Here is a 16,990-nt window from a genome sequence, read left to right as displayed (position 1 = left end):
CATTTTCCAAATGTTCTACCATTTCTGTCTTCATTTCCATGTCTTGCACAAACACTTTTAGGCCCTGGCAAGATTAAATTATGGAGACCCATGAGCAGATCAGTTTCTCCGAACAGGACAAATAGCAGCCGGATATAGGATCATTTTCGGAGGGGGAAATGGCACTGAAGGAAAGGGGTTAACCCCATCTCTTCCCCCACAGTTGCTAAGAGTGGTTAAAACAAAAAGGGATTCCAAGCTGCAAAAGGACCCTCTACAAAGGATCTCTCCAAAGGCAAAGCATTTGTTCTGCCACTGAGTTGAATACTCCAAAGTGCCACAAACAGTAACCTTATTTTGCATATTTCCAGTACCGTACATTGCAATGCAGTTGTGAATGTAATGATAGTTATGGTACCAACTGCATGTTGCTGGGGATCCTCTTCTGCTCCCATTTGGAAGTTCCTATGTGATCTTGGACAAGTCAGTGAAGATTACTACTGTTTGACTCCTTGTTTTGTGAAAATTGAGGGTAGAGGAAACGTTGATCATAGGTGTGTGGTGGGACAGACTAGGTTAGAAACTGAGGTGTTAAGGTGCTTTCAGAAGCCCAAATGATCAGCTTGTCCATTTTGTTCTGTTTCCATTAAAACAACAACTGTGATTTGTTGGTATGTTTTGCATTAGCCTTGACTAAGAACTATTACCTTTTCATTCTGCCTGACCACAAGTTCAGTGTATCTTTAAAAGCTTGCATACTCTTACACCAGTGGATGCATAAAAGGTGTTTTGTTTTTTTTTAATCACTTAAGTGCAGATTCCTCAGCTTGCAATAAAGAAACCCAAATATTTCTGCTCTAGACTTGGTGGCTGTCAGCATCAGCTGCTGAATGTGACCCAGCGGAGCATTTACTGTGAAATTGAAGCTCTCACTGATGGTAGCTTGGCCTGCTAGCCTACCATGGACAGTTGGGAATCCATATTTTGTGGCAATTAACCTGGTTGATCCTTTGCTTGGTCTGTTCATGCAGCTTGACACTATTGCAGCCAAGACCAGTAAATATTTGGTTAAGCAATTGCCAGAAATACTACTACTAAAAAGGGGTGAGTGGGTCTGGTTTATGCTGGGCCAAGTCTGTCATCCTACTGAGCGTAAGTAAAAAAAGGCAAAAATTGAGATCCCCGCCATTTCCCCTGGGAGATGTTGATGTCAGTAAGACTTTACCATAGCTGCTTCTATGTGTTGGATGCTGCCAGTTTAAATGACACAGCATCCAGGCAGTGGTCCCCAGACCTGGGACTAGGTGGGAGGCAGCAGGACACTTGCACACCTTTCCTCCACTCTGGACACTGACTTCTAGGTTTTGTTCATTCTTGCCATTTCCTCTATCTTCTACCAGCCACCAATAAATGGCATCGTTGTTGTTTGTATGCCAGCAGCAATGCTGTGTCTGGCATTTTACAAAGACTGAGGTGACAGATGCCTTCCCTCAAGGAGTTTACCATCTAAAATAGACACAAGTGAGTCAACAGAGGAAGGGAAAGGAACTGAAGACAGGGTAAGCAGGGGTACAATAAGTGTGTGTTTCTGTTATGCAGGCTTCGTTGCAACAGGCCTTTTAGCTGGGAATACTCAAGGATCTAGCTTGGTTCACATTTTTCAGCAAACAGACAAGAATTACACTTCCTGGGTTGATACATCAAGTCAGGACACAGTTGTTTCCTTTGGTTTCTGCATTTCTTCAGACTTGATGATGCAGCTGTCAGCTTTAAAAAAGGACTACAGTTCATATTAAAATATAAATGCATTAAAAATAAGGGGAATTGTCGTGCAGTTTAAGGAAAAAACCCACAGATTCATTCAGAAACAGGATGGAATGGACTTAAGCTTGAACCCATGTGAGAGGGATACAGAGCAGAAATAGGTTATTCATGCCTGCATGTAGCTAACTGGATGCATTATGTGTCTGTCAGAGGATAACTGGTATCTGTTTCTAGTTTTACTTCTGGGGTCAGCCTTAAGATACGAGCTAATTTAACCTGGGGGCAAATGCTGTGTAAATGAAATGTATGTGCAGCATACGTGACAAACAGGTGTGAGCTGCTGCTGGCTTGGAGCTGGGGAGAAAGCCAGGGGCTCATTCCCATTGGCTTGGAGTGCCTTCCCAAATCAGCATGATGTCAGCCTGCAGGGAGGAGTGGGGGAGTCATTGGTGAACACACATTTTGACTGGCTGTCTCCAAATGGGTCTCTGCACATTAAGGAAGCTTCTGGCCCCCACAACTGTTAAACCTTATATCCAGAGGATATAAGGCAGGATTGGAGCCATCCAAGTCCCTTGGAAGTAAATTGGGGGTTATTCAGAAACAGCAACTGCTAGGATACAATAAAGTTGGGTTTGATTGGATGCGGTTTTCTTTAACCATTCTCACTGTGTGTCAGAAGTATTAATTACAGTGCAGTCCCTTCATCAGTTCCTGTTAACAGTAAAGGTAAGGGACCCCTTACCATTAGGTCCAGTCGCAGATGACGCTGGGGTTGCAGCGCTCATTTCGCTTTACTGGCCGAGGGAGCCGCCGTTTGTCTGCAGAGAGCTTCCGGGTCATGTTGCCAGCATGACTAAGCCGCTTCTGGCGAACCAGAGCAGCGCACGGAAACGCCGTTTACCTTCCTGCCGGAGCAGTACCTATTTATCTACTTGCACTTTGACGTGCTTTCAAACTGCTAGGTTGGCAGGAGCACGGACCGAGCAACGGGAGCTCAGCCCATCGCAGGGATTTGAACCTCCAACCTTCCTATCGGCAACCCCTAGGCTCTGTGATTTAGACCACAGCGCCACCCACGCCACCTGTTAACAGTATGGAACCTAAAAATAGTATGGGTTTTCTCCCTAAAAAGGTTTTACTCAAGAGTAAACCCACTGGTGTTATAAAAATAGTATGGTTCTTAACTAAGAAACGTCCGCTTACCCTGAGGCATTGCTAGATCTGCCTTGCATTAAACTGAAATATTATGCTGTTAAGTTACTATTGCAGAGAACCCGGGACTGCCGTTTGTTTTTATATTTTGATACCAGCAGACTCACCACTAAGTGCTTTCTTTCAAATTTGCTTTTTGTTTGCTTGCTTTTTAAGCAAATAAAATGCCAGTTGACACTGCATGGTAATGTGATATTTACTCTTGTCAGGTGAAACAATGCCGCAATCCACCTGTTCCATTATGCGTGTTTGTTTTCATTATTTGAGTAGAGGGGAACGTGGGTTTCTTTTGGGGGGAGGTTGTTTGTTTGTTTTAGCTGCAGCCATTTTGCTTTCTTTATGATGTCGCCTCTGTGGCATGTTTTTAAAATAATTTTTGGATAAAATCTCTGGCATCTGTGTCAACTTGGCCTTCTCAGGGGTGACAGTCTCTACCCCAGGAGTCATTGGCTGCCTCTTATTGCTTGGATGAGTTTCCATTATTGAGGACTGAGGATGTGGAAAAGGTCTATGGGGCTGTTGAAATAACCACTTGTGCTCTGAATTCATCTTCCTCAGTGCTTGATACCTGCTTGCGGTGAAGTAGTGTCTGAAACTGTCAGGCTTATAGGCTCTTCTTCGCAGGGAGAAGTGCTCTCCAGTGCTTACCAGTTTCTGGTGAGGTGCCTCTAATCTTAATTTATTGGGGAAGGTGATCATGTGGTTGGTCATCTCCAAGTGCTCTTAGATTATCTGGACACATTTAATCTGTTTTCAGGCCTGGCTTTGTGGCAAAAATAGTCTTGGCCATGTAAGCACCCTTTACTGCATGGGGGGCAGAGGAAGTGTGATACTATTGATTCTCTACTTTTCAGTATCTGTCGGTACCATTCACTGCAGTGTCCTTCTGGAATATCCGACAAGATTGGGAATAGGGAACGCTGCCTCGCAGGGGTCCTACACCTGACTTTTGCCTTAGTTTCAGGAAACAGGGAGAGAGATGGACTCTAGCACTATTCAAGTGGAGGTATCTGTTGGGGCTGTCCATAGGGCTCTGTTCTGTCTGCTCTGGTACTAAATGTCTGCATGAAACCACTGGAAAGAGGTGATGTTTGGATCTGGAGTAAACCCAGCTGCCCTTTCCCTTTTCCTCAAATCCTTGCAATTGTGGCATTCTTGAGCAGAGGTCTACAGAGTCAGGGCTGCAACAAAGAGTAGGCAACTGGTCAGTCTGCACCTTAATGAGTAGCCATTCTATAGAAGGAATAGATCCGCAGCTTTGAGGGGGTGTTTCTGGTTGCTTCTTGGGAGTTGCTTCTGGCTATATGGCCAGATTTTTTTTTTCAAGCTTTACGTGTGGCGGTGTCTTCATAATTCACCTCGATAACCTCTTGGCAAAGCTCCTCTAATATCCTTTGCATGAAGTTGACTTACAAGTGGTCCACAATGGCATTGGCTGGACTCTTGACACAGAGTGTCTCCTGGGGCTGTGTTACATTTGCACTGGTGGCTATAAGTAGTTTTCTTGGCACAGCTGAAGACATTGCCGTTGATGTTTAAGCCCTACTTGGTCTAGGTAGGCCCTGGTCACTTGAAAGAATGCTTACCCCGATACAACCCTCTCCCAGGGTATCAAGAACAGAGGAGCAGGGCCTCTTGCAAATACCTTTCCTCCTGATAAATTAAGAGAAGTGGCTCCCAAATCCATGACCTCCAAATGGTGGAACATCACCTGTCTGCCTCTCCATCTCTCTTTCTTTCCCTCTTTCTTCCTTCCATGTGCCTTTAGGAGGCACGGAGGGGGGAACCATTCCCCCTTTTTAAGGTGACTATTCATGCTGCAGTCTTGCTTGTTTTGACTCTCCTTTCTATAATGTGTCACCTTGCCTGTTTTTATTTGATTTCATTGCTATTTTATGTTGTGGTTTTATTGCTTGAATTGTGAACTGCTTTGTAAAAAAAACACATGTCAGAAAGTGGTATACACGTTTAGTATATAATATATAAACCTTGTCATTTGCTCAATAATTCATGGGAAGAAATGGTGTCTGTCACCTTCTGGGAAGGTGGAAGGAATGCCACACACTTTGACAACTAAGGTCGCAATCCTCAGCATACAACGTGGGAGTAAGCCCCATTGTACTCAATGGGACCTTCTTCTGAATAGACATTGATGGGATTAGGCTGCACTTCTAGCTTTCCTTACCCTCCATTATGCTTTTTGAAACCAATTGAAATTGCTCGCTATCCTGTTTCCCCTTTTTAAAAAAAGTTCTCGGACTTATCTTTACAGTTTAATCTATTAATTTCTGTTCTTATTTCACTTTGCAGACTATTTGCCGATTTCACAAGACATAATTTTTATCAACTAGTTCTTAAAGATGCATAACAAATTAATCGGGGTTTACTGCAGTGCTAATGAGAGAGAGTGAGAGAGAGTGAGAGAGAGAAAGCCTGGGTGGTCTGTACATTAATATCAGTATCCACTGGAAAAAAATAAGCTGCTCTTACTGACTCCTTTGGCTGACTGGACTCTATTTTTTAAAAAAAGAAAATCTCCATATCTTTTTCCTGTTTTTTTGATTTTTCCTTCTTTTTGTTCCCCCACCCCCTGCTTTGTATGAGTTTGTTTTTTTTAATACCCACATGGAATGTAACTCACATCAGGGTTGGCTGCGGGTGAAGGCATTACAATTTCTCACAAACTTTTAGGGACAATTCTCTTGTCTTCACTGAGATGTGCTGTTTGACCCACCTTGAAAAGTCCGGAAGGAGATTTCGGCTGGCATTTATTGCTATGCATCACCTCTGAGACGTAACAGCAGCTATCCCTTGTTGGCGTTCAGAATGGTGGTTGCTACAGCTATTGGACAAATGAGGAGGATGAATCTGATTAAAATTAATCTGGTTGGTGGAGGTCACTTTTGGTTTGGGATGGATCTTTCAGTAGCCATTATGCTGTGGCCTGCTCCACACCACCACAAAAACCATAAACGCTGGTTCAAATAACTGACCAAGAGCTCTGCTTAGAGAACTCAGTTGTGCTCCCTCTAAAATCTGAAGCTGCCTTGCCAGTCAACTCATGGACCTTGGTGTTCATCGTACGACTGACACTGATTGGCTGCCAAAAGCAGAATCCCTGATGTCAGGTCATGGTGTGGTATCATCATGACACGTTTCCTGGTTAGCAACAGCCCGGCCCTTCCCAGGCTTAATTGAGTGAACTGCTGGCAGCCAATTTGGCAGACTAATCTCGGTTGTTGTGATGAGGCCTGGTTGGTCCTTGAGGTGGGTGGTCCATCTGTGCAAGGGGCTTACCACCTTCAGACATTAGGTCAGGGCTGCCGTGATAGAATCCTTTGCACAGAGGCATTCCCTGCTCATAGAAACCTGGATGTCTGAGTTCCAACCTAGCCTTCCTCCTGACATGCTAGCTCTCTGTGTCCAGAAACTGAAGGAGCATTCTGTTTTGTGAGCCGCTGCCTGCAGCTCAGACAGCTGGGCCTCACTGTCACTGCTCTGTGGCTTTGAGACTTCCATGGGAATTGGCTTTCCAGCTGTATGACAAGTCTGGGCACCCTCCTATATTGATAATGCAACAAAGAAAACAGGCCCTTCTACTTATTTCCTAAGTTTGTGAGAAATTGGCTGCATGCTTACAGTAGGACTGTGATGCATTTTTAAATATATGTTTAATTCACTTGTTTAAAATGTCAAAGTCACTGCAATCGGAGTTGTGCTGTTCATTTAATAATGGTGCTTGATGTAATAACTGTTTAGTTTTTCTCTTTTTTACCTTTTTTGCAAGCTATGGCTTTTGAAACCTGTATGGCTTTTTTAATTATTATTTTGCGGGGGAGGGTTTTTTTGCTATTATTTGCTTTGCATTTGTGATCTTGTCCTAGAATGCATGATTTTGCAGACATTTAACTGTTGTATGATTTTTTTTTCTTAATTCCTTTGGTTTCTTTTGTAAGTAGTTCATCTGTGCTTTTCTTTGCTTTTCTTTTTTGGTAAAAAAAAATCCTTGTAGAAAAGGTAGAAAAAGTAATAATAAATTGTTACAATAGACAAGCTGTGTTTTTGCTCTCTTAGCTTGCACTTTCAATGCGGTTGCACCAAATAACCAGTACCAATAACAATGTAATGAAATAATACATAAGTTAGTAAAAAGCATAGCACCTCTTTTCAACATGCTTCAAAGTTTTGCTGCAGATTAAATGTTGTATTTTAGTTCAATATATTTAAATGAAAGTATAAAAGTTGGTTGGGGGGCAGTGCCACAAAACCTTTTGGCATCACAGCAGGGGACTGGAAGTATAGTTTTTATTTTATTTTTTAAAAGATAATGGTAACATTTCAATGAACAAATTGGTGGTCTGGGTCTGTGTAGAGCCACAATGAAGGTTTTGCATCACAGAATCACAGCAGGGGATGGAGCAGTTAGTGAAAAAGGACTATCTGGGGAAAGAAGGTCTAAGGGGAACCAAAGAACCTCTTTTGGGCTGGATACGTCCTGCAGTCCATGGGTTAACCATCCCTGTTTTAGAGACTGGGATGACGAAAAACCCACTGAATTCATAAATAAAGAAATACGCAGAAGGAAGCTCAGATCAATCGTGGACAAGCTCTTGGTTTCCAGGTCTATTCTGGAAGGTATTTGAAAAGTGTTTTTCGATGAGTTGTTGGGGTTGTTTGTTTTTTAACACATGGGAGTGAGTAGCACTCTACTGTAAAATAAATGCAATTTGTCCATCCACTGCAGTTTGCCACCTGTCTCTCTAAAAATGAAGGACACGCAAATCACATTAACGCAAATCACATGCAAGAATAAGAGTACAACATTGCTGAGGCCTTCCTTCACTTCATGCCTAATTTTGCAGGGCTCTGACCATAAAATTATTTAGGTGCTAGTTTTTCTCAGCTCATGAAATCTGCCCTGGCTTGGCCAAGCTAGACCTGTCTGCAGTGTTGGGGTGTCCATGCATGAATGTGCACGCACATAAAATGAGTAAATGAAGAGGGTGATCAAATGGAGTTTTTACATCCTGACCTAGCTGTGTTCAACCCTGGGTAGGACCCCAAAATCTTATTTAGTTCTGAAAGTTGCAGGTTTCATCAAAATTTGTGAAATGTGTCAGACTGCAGTTCCAATGAGACTTTCATCTATTACTTACTTACTTACTTACTTACTTACTTACTTACTGAATCATTATGGTCCACGACAGAGAGCATTCTTGGTTGTATTGGTGTACAGCTCAAACCCCACAATTGAATGACACCCCACCTTAGCTGGGTCACATCAGTGGCACCACTGTCATTTTATTCCGCAAATAAAAAATTGAAAAGGGAATTTTAAGTCTATACCAGGGTGGTGGAAAGTATTTTTAACTCAACCACAGTTAGTTTGACTTGTTTTAGAAACATGGCTTTAATCTGAGCTTAAAGGCACTTTGCAAAAATGGAAAGGTTCAACTGGATTTGTGCATACAGTTTACCACTGCTTTCAGTTTGTGTCACGTTCCCCCACCATGCAGACAGGTATGACAGGTAAAATGTGTGTATTTTCACTAACATGATCCCTGGATTCCATGCAAGCAAAATGAAATGGCAGCATAAACAGACTGAAAGACGCATCCATCGCACAGATGAAGAATAATTAAAATTCACAAGACAAAAACCACCTTGAACACGTATTTCTTTTAAAGGTCATAGCTTGGGCAAAACAGTGACCTTGCTTCTGTTTTTGTGTTGAACTTTGGGAGAGCAGGAGCCTTTCCAGATAATGAAAAAAGTAATACATTTTAGTGCTTTAATAACATTGGTGATGACTGTGACCCAAATTTCCATCCCCTTGGAATGCTTTTTGGGGTGTGGGGGAGGGAGAGTAGATACTCTTGTTTTTGTTTTAAAGGGCCACACCTCCAGCACTTGAGCATGGAAGAGTTTGGCCTTTACATTTTGCTTTAAAAAAAAAGATCACGGGTGGAATTTTAAAAAATCGTAAGTTAACAAAGTAACAAGGGAATGAAAAAGGAAAACAATTCAACTTGTCATCGATAATTGTATTAACATCAGTCTTCGGATGCATCCTTACTCCTTTTTTCCCTAAACTAAAGTTCTCAAATGATTTAGCCCAATCTTCCCGAACCTAGCACTCTCCAGATGCTACAGGCCTACAAGAGACCCATCATGGCTGAACAGGATAGGGGCTGATGGAAATTGTAGTCCAAGAACATCTGGATTGCACCCACTTGATTGTTTTGGTTGGCCTTTGCCAGCTGTGGTATATCCATTTTGAGATGGGGCAACCAGGACTACATGCAGCATTTATTTTTACTTTGAATGGTAGATAAAATGTTATTGCATAGGTATCTGCTGGACAGTGTTTCTGACCTTTCTGGTATAAACATCACATTCTCCTTGTCTTATAATACTAGAACAGGAGGTCATCAAATGGAACTAACTGGCAGCAGGGTCAGGACAGACACAAGGGAGACTTTCTTCACACAGGGCATCATTCCCTTAGGGAATTCACTAATGCAAGACAGGACATCGCCCACTAGCTTAGATAGTTTTAAAAGAGAAATTTGACCACTATTTGAATTATTAGTCTATATGTGTCTACTCAGATTCAGAGCTTCATGGCTCCTTCATGTTTAAGGGCACAAAAAGGGAAATGCTTAGTGGCACAGACAGCTATTTCCTTATTGGCATGTTAGTGGGCTTCCCAGAAGCATCTGGGTTTGGTGATCTGATCCAGCAGGGCTCTTCGTTTGCTTTTAAATCTCCCAGCTATACGTTTTCCCAGGGACAAGATTCTGCATCTGGACCATTGGGGTGATGTGCTTTCCACATAGTGGAAGCACTCCCTTAGGAAAAGATGTCTGAGTCCTACACACCCGGGACAAAGGTCTCCTGCACAAGCATCACTGAAATTTGTGGCAGTAGCACAAAGAGCACGACCATCTATGTTGATTTCAGTTGGGCTGGCTTGCAAAGGGCAACTTCCCTGGGGATTCTGACCTTATTGTGATCTGCAGCCTTTCCTCTGGCTAGCAAACAATGGCAGTCTGCTTTGGTTTGCAGCACTTGATCTGTTCCTCCCCCCCCCCTTTCCCCCCAACTCATGCTTAGCTCTTCAAATTGTGACCTAATCCTTCCAGCTCTGTACCCACTTTGTTTACCCAAAAGGTGCCGGCAACATCTGCATGGCATAAAACATCCCCCCCCCTTCCAAAGTGCATATTAAATCAGCCAGAGTGAGTTTAATTATCATTCGCCAGGCCCTTCCATTTTAATTTTCATCAGTGTGAAATGATATGGCACAGCCTGGATGCCCTCCATAAACATGCGCGCACACGCGCGCGCGCACACACACACACACACACACACACACACACTTCTACCCGCCTCCTGTTCTTTAATCAGTTCAAAAACTTTTGTTTCTCTTTGGCACAAATTTGTGAAAACAGAACATGGTGGGCATTCAAGAAGTTGTTTGTAAACCATGATGGCAGGAGGAGGGAGGGACCAGCTGCTGCCATTTCTCTTTATTTATTTAAATTTGTAAGCCTTCCCTTCATTGTACCAGGACAGGTTACAGCAGAACATCAAACATCAAACAATATAAACTTAAAATAGCCACTCAAGCCATCCTTAGTACAGCATACAATACTAGTGTCGCAGGTGAGCATACAAATAGCAGCTGCCCACATTGCCTAACCTCCTCCAAAAGCCTGGATTAAAAAAAAAAAAGATTCCTCTTTAACAGGCACCGAAACTCAAGTAGGTTCAATACCAGAATCCTCTCTAAATGGTCTTTCTTGTGCCAACATGCCATGCACTTTCCCTTTTGGTGGAACTACGAGAAGAACCTCTCAATCTGCTCTCAGAACATGAGCAGGTTGACAGAAAGGTGATCCTTCAGGAATTTGGGTTTTAAGGTAAAAGGCTTTATTATATGGCAAGGTTAACATGTTGAATTAGTTTAGAGAAGAAAAGACTGAGAGGGGATATGGGATATGATAGCCTTCTTCAGATCTCTTAAGGGTTGTCATGTGGACGATGGAGCAAGCTACTCCAGAGGGTAGGACCTGATGCAATGGATTCAAATTACAACAATGTTGAGACCTGTTTAGCAGTAGAATGGACTACCTACGAAGGACTCTGCTTCCTTGGAGGTTTTTAAGCAGAGATTGGATGGCTACCTGTCAGGAATTCTTTAGCTGTAATTGCAGGGGTTTGGACGACCCTTGGGGTTCCTTCCAAGTCTCTGAATTAGGATCAGAAGCATATAGACAACTAGTACAGGTTCTTTAGGACTTACATTCTATGGTCCTGCCTATTGGTAGTAGTCAGCAGTCTTACAGCTGCATTCTGGACTAGTTGGCAGCTTCTGGACAATCTTCAAGGGTAGCCTTACATAGAGCACATCACAGTCCTCCAGTCAGGAGGCTATTAAGAGTGAGGATTACTATCTAGGAACAGCCAAAGCTAATAGTAGGCACTCCTTGCACAAAGGTCACTCAGGCTTCCAGTTAAAAGAGTTGGCTCCAGGAGCACCTCTAGACTACAAATCTGTTCTTCCAAGTTAGGTGCGACTCTGTCCAGAACATGCCATCTATTTAATTCCTGGACCAGAGAACTACCAATCCACATCACTCTGTTATGCAGGATAGATTAGGCTGGTCTTCATCTTCCTGTCTCCATGCAGTGTGGGCATCATAGGAATTCAGGAAGCTGTCTTCTAGCAAGTCAGATCATTGGTCCATCCAGCTCAGTATTGCCTACACTGACCGGCAGCAGCTCTTCTGGGTTTCAGACAGAAGATCTTCCCCAGCCGTTTTTCAGTCCATAGGCAGCATCCTCCACAAGCGTAGCAGTGGGGAAAGTCTGTCTCTCCTGAGCCTTGTAACGATAAGGCTTCCCCACTCAGCTGGTCACTCGTGAATAAAAATTAAAACACTTAAAAATACACACATTTGAATATTTCCCTCTCCCTCTTTCACCCTGCCGTGACAAGGGGAGGATTTTATGTTGTCACATGACTGGCTTCAGGCTGTCCTGAAATGCCCTGGATTAGCCCGGTCACATTTGCTGGTATTTTGACTTAGAGTATTGTACACCGGGTTGAACAGATGTTTAACCAGTTACTTCCAAGGCGTGACAGCAACATTATTAAATGCTGAGCTGTTGAAACGGTTGGGAAGAAGTTTGGTTGCCCTACTAAAATCTCACGGGTAGTCCCTGGGACTCACTGGGAAGAGGGGGAAGTTGGGACCTCCCACCAACTCAGGGATGTTCCAGGTCCCCTTTTGGAGTTTTTAGCTTTAAGTTTAAAAGCAAAAAAACCCAAAAAACTTCCAGGACTTGATCCCCTCCCTTAGCATCTTCAGTGCTGATTGCTCCCTTAAGGCCACTGTAATTGTCTCTGCTGCGCTCATTGTGCAGCTGGGCTCATCAGGAACAGTGCTGAGGTACCAGTGACAGATCCAACAGCAGACAGTAAGGGTGTCTCTCACACACCCGTCTGGTGGGCAGATGGGAGCACAGCTGGCATGCATGAGCCCAATGAAGGGCAGGTACACGAAGCAGACTTAAATGGCCCTATGCTTGGGGGGGGGGAACTATGGGTGGAAGAGGAAAGGTTGGGCTGAGAAACACAAGACTCACCACTAGGTTCTTTCCCAAGGGAGGAGCCCCTCACTCCCACTAACTCAGCCACCAGGGGTTCTTGACTTGAAGCCTTGTGGTGCCAAGGCTGAGGAGAGACTGCAGCTACCCAAAAGCCTCATAGTGTGAGACTTGAAGTACCCCCTCAGGAGCTCCAGTTTCCAGGTAAAGATTCCTAAGGAGTTAACAGCCACCATCTTTCTGCAGAGACAGACATTCAGACGGTCTCACAGTCACCACAAGGGGGAACAAAAACCCACCAATAGGGCAGCCTGCCTGGACCCTGAGGAGCCGCCCTGCGGAAGGTTGCTGAACCAAGCCACAAAGTGGGAGGGATTTGGTGTGAAGACAGGGAAGCGGGAGCTGCGGGTGCCATGGACTTTTTAGGCAGGGGCAGCTATGTTGGTGCTTTGGTGAAGCTGCCAGTTTAATTTTTCTGTGCCCTTGAAGACTGGGGTGGGAAGGGACATTACAGATATTCAGGTAAATGGAAATGCAGCTGGTAGGACTAAAGGGGCAGGATTCAGCGTCATCCACTGAGTGGGCGTTCCATCTAGTCAGGATTTGGTTAAAGAGTGCTTTACTTGTAGCAGTAGAGAAACTAATGGGTGATTTCAAATGAGATTTGCACAACCCTGAGCAATTTTGAAAATCCTCCTCCTTATTGGTTCTGATTAGTTTTCTGTGCTGTTCTTCAACTACCCATGTAAGTGCTTGTTAGGTTTTCCCTAAATGCCCAGGATTGGTGGTAATAAGAGGTTTTACAAGCATTTTCTGCTTAAGCCTTTTATAGCTGCCTGGCAGCTTGATAGGAAATTTCCCGTAGCTGTAAATGCAACATCATTAAAAGCTCATAATATAAAGGGTTATCATGAAATAAAAGGTGGTAGTAAATCTCTGCACTAAATCAAACTGTTGTGTGGCAGGCTTTGATCTTAGACGCCTGGCTGTTCTGGGCCCTAAATCAGCCTAGTTAGCATCAAGCATTTGTTGCTGGTTGTGTGTCATAGGCTGGCTCTTACAGTTCTCTTTGGCCAGAACTGTATGTCTGTGACCACAAAATGTGAAACATGAATTCATTGTGGCCGGTTTCCCCACTTGCCCCACTTCTCATTGACAGTCTCGGTGATTGGGAAGAGAGATGAGGAGATGTGGGCCTTTGCTCCTTTGCAGCAGCTGCACGTCATTTCTCTATCCACTCAGGGTCTGATCCTGAGGGTCTTCTACTGATCTGCAGATCAAATCAGGAAATGTCCTACAAGCGACATCTAGAAATTTGCAATGTCTCCAGATTTTGTATTATCTGGCTTGGAACGTCAGTATTAGGAGGTCAGCAATCTGCGTCCTGAAAGTTCATTTTCAGTTTGGTTAAAAATCTGCACCAGGGAAGAATTTCAAGTTCTTCTTTCCTAACCCATTCACTCACTTTTCTTCCTCGATGCTCCAGGTGTGATGGAATGAAGGGAGGGAGTTCCTTCTAGCAAGTGGGATGTTGCCAATGGCTGCATGCCAGGCACTGGGAAATCTTGTCCCTTTCCCCATAAGCCCTTGCTGCCTCCTTCGTACCCCCTTTCATAATGTTGCCCAGACAAGGAAGGGCTGCAGCTATCATCCCAAGAGTGTAGAGCAGGCTTCCTCAAACTCGCCCCTCCAGGTGTTTTTGGCCTACAACTCCCATGATCTCTAGCTAGCAGGACCAGTCATCAGGCATGATGGGAGTTGTAGTCTCAAAACATCTGGAGGTCTGAGTTTGAGGAAGCCTGGTGTAGAGGCTATTAGCAGGTGTGTGGCTCCTTTGAATCTGAAGCAGGGTCAGAATTTTAAAGGGATGCATTTATATACATTTTTGGACTTTATTTCTAAATTTATGTTTTTTAATCTGGCCCATTCCAAACGGGGCCAGGAACAGTCCACCCCTCATTTCTTCTCACAGTTCCTTTGGAGGGACCCACAGGTGCAGCTGCTGGGAGACTTTCCATGAACTATGATTCACAGAAGCCAAGCAGCACAAATGGAAGCACAGGTGCATGGCGAGTGGAAAGAGGGTTGTCCCACTGGAGGACTGGGGTCAAATGAATCACATGGCCAGCCTGTTTTGCTTCCAAGGCATCTCAGTGACTCTTGAGTGTTTGCTGTTGCCTGGTGTGTATGTATAGAGCAATTTCCAAGAGCATTGCAAGTTGGGCAGAATCTATCAACAAAGTGCCAGTGACCCTGGCAACCTGTTATGGGGAACCATAAAAAGCTGGTCAGGCAAATGGTCCAAAATGTGTGGTGGTGGTGTTTTAGGCTGCAAATATCTGATATAGGCAACTGCGAGCCAGTGGGCTAGTAATGTTAATGGCAGCAGCAGATAACTTTTCTATCCAGCTGTTCACCACAAAACAATGTTAAATAATATTTAGGCTACCTGTACTATTTATGCTCTGGCAGTTGTGCATTGATTTCCCCACCCGTTACGAATTTTCACGTTTTTGGCTACAGTTCTTCATAGTCTGAACCTCCACATGCTTCCCAATTGTTTTCTCCCTCAAACCTGGAAAACCTGGGCAACTACTTTTCAGTCCCCATGGGCCATCTACCAGTGAGAGGGTGAGAGGGTAAGAGAAAAGGATGTGGAGGCTGGGAAGAAAACCCCCCAACCCAACCAGACCCCAGGGGATTCTTGCTTGCACACTCCCTTCTTTTGAGGCCTCTGTTCTTGTCAGCCCCTGTGCCTGGAATACCAGAGTAGGCTCTCTAATGATGACCTCATTATGTGTGCCACTACTGAGCCCAAAATGCACTAATTTCCTGACCCGGTGAAATATATTTTAATAAGCTTGATCTAGAGCAGCGTTTAAAGACAAAGGGAAACACTTAACGTGGCTGTCAAAATAAAGCACTCTTGGGCAGATGTTAAAAATGTTAATAGGATTAATCCATCAGAAGCACCCAGGAGAGGCTGCCCTGTTTGTATACCTCTATTTGGCATTTTAAAGCACAGGGTTAAACTATTTCTTTGGAGAGAGAAAGAGAGGGGGAAATGGATTAAATTTTGAGGTCGTGCAATTTTTCTTAAATTAGTTTATAGCTTGCTGTGCTGCCCAGTAATGCCTATATTTGATTCTATGGATTTTTAGTGCTTACCGTGGGATCTTCAATCAAACCCAGTTACCCAGGCAAGTTCATTACACTTAAAAGTTTTTAAACCACCTCTTCCTCCCCCCCCCCCCGAACTTTTTAGTAGAATTCTGTCTCTCTTGATGCAACGATGGACATCTCTGTTGTGCTTTTAATAATCTCTGTAAAACATTCCTGGCTTTGTGTACTTTTGTTTCAATGGGAAATGGAACAAATACTCACCAGGGCACTAGGAAGATTTGCGTTGACAGCATCCTTTTTCGGGTTGTGACCAAAATGAGACTCGCCATGGGGTGCATCTGTGACATACAGCTGCAGAACGCAACAAGAAGTTCCATCGTGTCATTCATGGTATTTAACATTTCATGAAATGGCTGGATGAGATCATCCAGACGTGCAGTGTCTGGAGTGCGGCGTCATCTGTAGATCAGTCATACCCAATTCTAACTCTCCCTTTCATCTGACCCTGGGAAGACACTGTGAATTCTAAATAGGGGCCTTAAGTCAGCCATGAATTAGATGAGTGTGAGCAAAATTTGAAAAGACACATGTATTGTTAGCTGGGAATCTGGCCGATGCTGGAGATATGTACCTTTATTGGAAAGTGTTGTACTTCCCCTAAAGCAGAGCTTCAAAACTTTTCATGTTGGTGACATGCTTTTTTAGATATGCATCATTTTGCAACATAGTAATTCCGTTTTACTAGCAAACTGGAGGTTAACCTAACCCCTTTCCAGCCCTGGGAGGAGCGTGGGGAGCGTTCGCACAACAGGCCTATACAAAGCAACCGGCACACTAATGTGTCACGACACACAATTTGGAAAGCTTGCCCTAAACACTGGTTTCCAGCTTATCTGTGATTTGGGTTTGGCAATGCTCTTTGATGAAGGAGCATAAGCTCACAGGTAGGAATATCTGCTTTGTGTGCAAAAGGTCCCAGGTTCAAACCCTGGCATCTCAAGAGAAGACTGGGAGAAACCCCACTCTAGTCCTGGAGAGCTGCTGCCAGTTAGTCTCAAAAATAGTGACTTGGTTGGACGCAATGGTCTGACTCAGTGTCAGCCATGTTCTTATGCCAGATACCCCAGTAGTGACTTTGACCAATATTGAACTCTTTCCCAGAGAGGATTGACCTAGAGCCATGGTAATTCATGCTTTGGTGACATCCAGATTGGATTTGCAGCATTATCGGTGTGGGGCTGCTCTTGAAGACTTATCAAATCTCCAAACTAGTTCAGTATTTAGCTCCCCATGT

General features: G+C 43.9%; 1 protein-coding gene across 44 annotated transcripts in view; it reads left to right on the top strand.

Moving 5' to 3' along the window:
• MSI2 (musashi RNA binding protein 2) overlaps positions 1-16,990 on the top strand; it is a 410,358-nt gene that overhangs the window by 335,497 nt on the left and 57,871 nt on the right. For 27 of the 44 annotated variants that reach the window (XR_014214083.1, XR_014214084.1, XM_082201257.1 and 24 more), the window contains one exon: positions 15,735-15,773. The exons of 16 other annotated variants lie outside the window; for them this stretch is intronic. Coding sequence is in view for 26 of the 28 variants with exons in the window: in XM_082201257.1 (XP_082057383.1) it covers positions 15,735-15,773 (39 nt within the window). In the remaining 2 variants the exon portion in view is untranslated. Of the gene's footprint in view, positions 1-5,268; positions 6,944-15,734; positions 15,774-16,990 lie in introns of those variants that run through there. One more of the 44 variants, XM_082201285.1, reaches the window with a different exon arrangement.

Source organism: Podarcis vaucheri (genome assembly GCF_965113315.1).
Source record: "Podarcis vaucheri genome assembly, chromosome: 15".
In the NCBI taxonomy this organism is placed as follows: domain Eukaryota; kingdom Metazoa; phylum Chordata; class Lepidosauria; order Squamata; family Lacertidae; genus Podarcis; species Podarcis vaucheri.
This window is presented reverse-complemented; position numbering and strand designations above follow the sequence as displayed.